Source organism: Condylura cristata, unplaced genomic scaffold (assembly GCF_000260355.1).
Source record: "Condylura cristata isolate star-nosed mole 26May11 unplaced genomic scaffold, ConCri1.0 scaffold00042, whole genome shotgun sequence".
NCBI lineage: Eukaryota > Metazoa > Chordata > Mammalia > Eulipotyphla > Talpidae > Condylura > Condylura cristata.
In genome coordinates, this window is record NW_004567143.1 from 4,606,672 (window position 1) to 4,610,202 (window position 3,531).

General features: G+C 65.8%; 1 protein-coding gene across 1 annotated transcript in view; it reads right to left on the minus strand.

The window, feature by feature from the left end:
- Positions 1-3,531, minus strand: part of LOC101619261 (5'-AMP-activated protein kinase subunit gamma-1) — a 20,266-nt gene that overhangs the window by 2,742 nt on the left and 13,993 nt on the right. Inside the window, exons 7-8 of the mRNA XM_012733867.1 lie at positions 2,708-2,866; positions 397-490 (exon numbers count right to left, since the gene is read on the minus strand). Of these exons, the coding sequence (XP_012589321.1) occupies positions 397-490; positions 2,708-2,866 (253 nt within the window). The remainder of the gene's footprint in view (positions 1-396; positions 491-2,707; positions 2,867-3,531) is intronic.

Here is a 3,531-nt window from a genome sequence, read left to right on the forward strand (position 1 = left end):
CATGTCCGCACGCTACGGCGGCGGAGACACAGGGGACCGCGGGGGTGTGGCTTTACGGACTCGCGGCACCAGCGGCCTTGCTGAGGGGCGGATGTCTCACCGGCTAGGACCCCGGCGCCCACCTCTGCTTCCCAGTTAGGAGCCCTGAGAGGGGAGAGCTCTCAGCCCACGGGAAACGCTAGGAGGCCCGCTCGCCCGCCCCGCTCGCTCCTGTCCCCAACACTGCCACCACTGCCCTCTCTCGCCCGAGGAGGACAGCGACCTCACAGCCACAGACATGTGGACATGGTTTACAGGGGAATGGACGTAAGCCTCCTCTGAAAGCGGGTGGGGGGGCCCCGCGGCCGCTCGAGCCGGTCCTATGCTTCCGGATGCTGGGTGAGGCCGGGGGGCTACCTGCAGGCGTGAGGATCAGGGCTTGCAGGATGTCCGACAGCGAGATAATACCCACGATACTGTCTGCTTCATTCACCACCACCAGCCGATGGACCTGTGACGGAGGAGGGCGGCACGTCAGCACGGGCACCTCGGAAGTGGGGTCTCAGGAGGCCGCTGGGGTCGAGGAGCGCCCCTCCCCACGAGGGGCAGCCCTCCGCACCCGTCGCGGACGGACCGCGTGGAGCTGTTGGGCTCCGTGCTAAAGGTCACACCGACCGGCCCGACTCCCTTAAGGAACGAGCCTGCTGCGTCCCGCTGAGGCCGCGAATTTCACAGGGACGTGACAGGGGCGACCCAACCAGCAAGGACGGGGGGCTGTGCTGTGCCCTTGGGGGCGCAGGCAGGCACGCCTCTTAGGAGCCATCAGAACTGGGCGGAGGGGCCAAGTGCAAAGCCGGGCCCCGGGCACCGCTCAGACTGTCTCATTTTCATCCTGCCTCTTCCACGAGGTTCCGACAGTCAGCGGACACGTGAACTATCTGCTCTAAAGTGACACTGGTGACGTTCACGCCTCCCTTTCTACTCAGGAATCTTCCAGACGAAGGGACGGTGTTCCGGGCTGCTCTGAGCCGCTGGCAGACAGGGAAGGAGACAGAGACACGCAGCTTCTCAGACCCGGGGGCTTCAGGGCAGGCCCCCCGCGGAGCCGGCTTGCCCCGGGGACCCCCGCCCCGCCCAGCGGAGGGGCAAAGCCTAGAACGGAGGCAGGGGGCCTGCGCCGAGCTTGTCTCGGGTGATAATGCCGGTGAGGGTTTCAAAGTTTTGTCGGGGGAAACTGGCTCACCCAGGGAAGGAATCCCACCCGGAAAAGGGCAATCAAGGATTTTCCTGTCATCGGTGGCTGAGGCCAACTAACGAGTGTCCCCTTCTGAGCAGCCAAACTTGCGCCCTATCTCTGTCTCGCGGAAGCCTGGCCCACGCGAGGGGCCTCTCCTGACGCGCCAGGTTGAAGCTCCAGGCGCTCTCTGCCCTGCGTGGCAAGCAGTTGAGCGATCAAAGAAATTATTTTAACAAGGAAAGAAGCGGGGTAGGGGCGGAGGGGGGTTGCTTGACGGGACGGTCAGTCCCAGCTCTACTTCTACTATCTCATCGCGCCTCGACATTGCCACTGGTCCCCAGGAAACCTGAACGGCCGGCTCGGTTCCTTGTTTCCGTCACTGCTGTCACTGAGGGTAGGGCAGGCTCACTCAATGCTGGGGGGCCCGGAAGCCCCCCGACCAGAACCAGGTCCCGGAAGCGGCCTCTGGAGCCCTGGGAGGCCCTTCTAGGCTCGGACAAGTGGGTGCTGGTGCCGAGGCCACCGGGCTCGGCCCCCGGCACGGCGCCGCTCCCCGCCAGCGGGCACTCTGTCGCCCGAGCCCGAGCGCTGGGAGGGGGTCGCCATGCTCTCGCCCAGCGTCCCTGGAACTCGTCCGGGGAGGGTTCCAAACGAGCGTGCTTCTGACCATCACGAGGCACAGCGGTCCAGGGACACCGGGAAGACATTACAAGACGCACCCCCGCCCCCCGAATGAAAGTCTCCACGCAGAACAAGCCCCCAGCCAGGTGAAGCCGGGGAGCTCCAACCGGGGAGCGGGGGTCCCGAGGGTGGAAGGCTGCTGTGCAGGGCAGCACGCTGCCCCGGGGGGAGCTTCCGGGAAAAGCACGCTCGGGGGCGTTTATCAGAACCCTACAATGTGCTTTTCTCTTAGACTGTATCTGTGCACTTCTAAGAAAAAGCGCTAAAGCGCACTACGACCGTGCGTTTGTTCTGCCCAGTCGGGCTGCAGAAGGAACAGAGCCGCTCCCTTCCGTGGGTGAGCGACAGGGAGACGGGCCTATCCCCAGCCTGCGGGACAGCCAAGGAAGGAAGGACCCTGGGCCCGGGCAGGCCGCACCGGGCCCCCGCCACAGGGCTCAGCTCAGCACTCCCGAAAGCCCCACGAGCGGCCGGGCAAGCGGGCCGTGCTGCTGAGCGCGGAGCTTCCTCCGGCATGAACCGGTGAAACGCTGCGGGGGGGGGGGGGGGGCAGGTTACTTTGGGAGATCAGCGTGAGTTCACAGACGAAGCGCCCGCTCTCAAGTCCCTGCACGCCGTTTTCACTTTGAATTCATCAAGACTCACGGGACTTCTAACCCGCGGGAGCCTCCGGCCGGTGCATCTGACTCGACCGCGAGGACTCACGAGTCAGTTCCACGGGGGGAGCATCACAGCTGACCTGCTGGGCGCCGAGCGGGGCGCACGGGGGGCCGGGGCCGGGGGCGCCAGGGGCGGGGCGCCTGTCCTCACCTCGGCCCTCACGATCCTGTCCACGATGGTCTCCAGGACCTCCAGCTTGCTGCACTTCACCACGCCCTCGAAGTACTGGGAGCGGTGCTGCAGGGCCTGGGTCACCGTGATGTCCAGGTTGTTGTACGTTTTTTCAGCAGCAAGATTCTGCAACACAGTAAATTACGGGCTTGCGATGTACACGGAGCCCCGCTGAGGACGTTGACAGGGACCCTGATGCCGACGGACGCCGCACGCCGGCTTGAGAGCGCTTCAGGGCCGCGGTCCAGCCCCCTCTGGTCCAACGAAGACCACAAGGTGCACCTCAGTTCTGCTGCCCCGTCCAGCCTCAGCCGCCGTGCTGCTGAAGCCCCCCGCCTCCCTCCAGAGCGCTCTCCGAGCGACACTCTGGAGACGTGGATCGGCGCCTCTCAGGTGGGCTGTGGCAGCTGTCAGGCGAGCAGCGCCCTCGGGACGGGGAACGCACGTGGGGGCTCCTTAGGAGCACCCCAAAGTATGTATTCTATTTGGGGGCCATCGGGATCAAGTCAGACAGCAGAAGAGCTGCCCAGACGAGCTCCCTCACACCCCGGCTGCTCATGGCTCTGAGGGGCTTAAAGGGCTTCACGCCACCGAACCCCAAAAGGCGTGCTGAGCAGAACGTGGCGACACCCGCTTTCTGACCCGGCCGCAAGAGGTCAACACTGGGGCCCAGGGCAGCGGCACGCGTGGGCTGGCCTCGTCCCCCTTCTCAGGAAGCCCCAAGGGAGGGGAGCGGGGCCGGCGTGGGGGCAGCCAGACCCACGCGGAGCCTCGACGTCACAGGGCCCGGGCGGAGCTGAGCC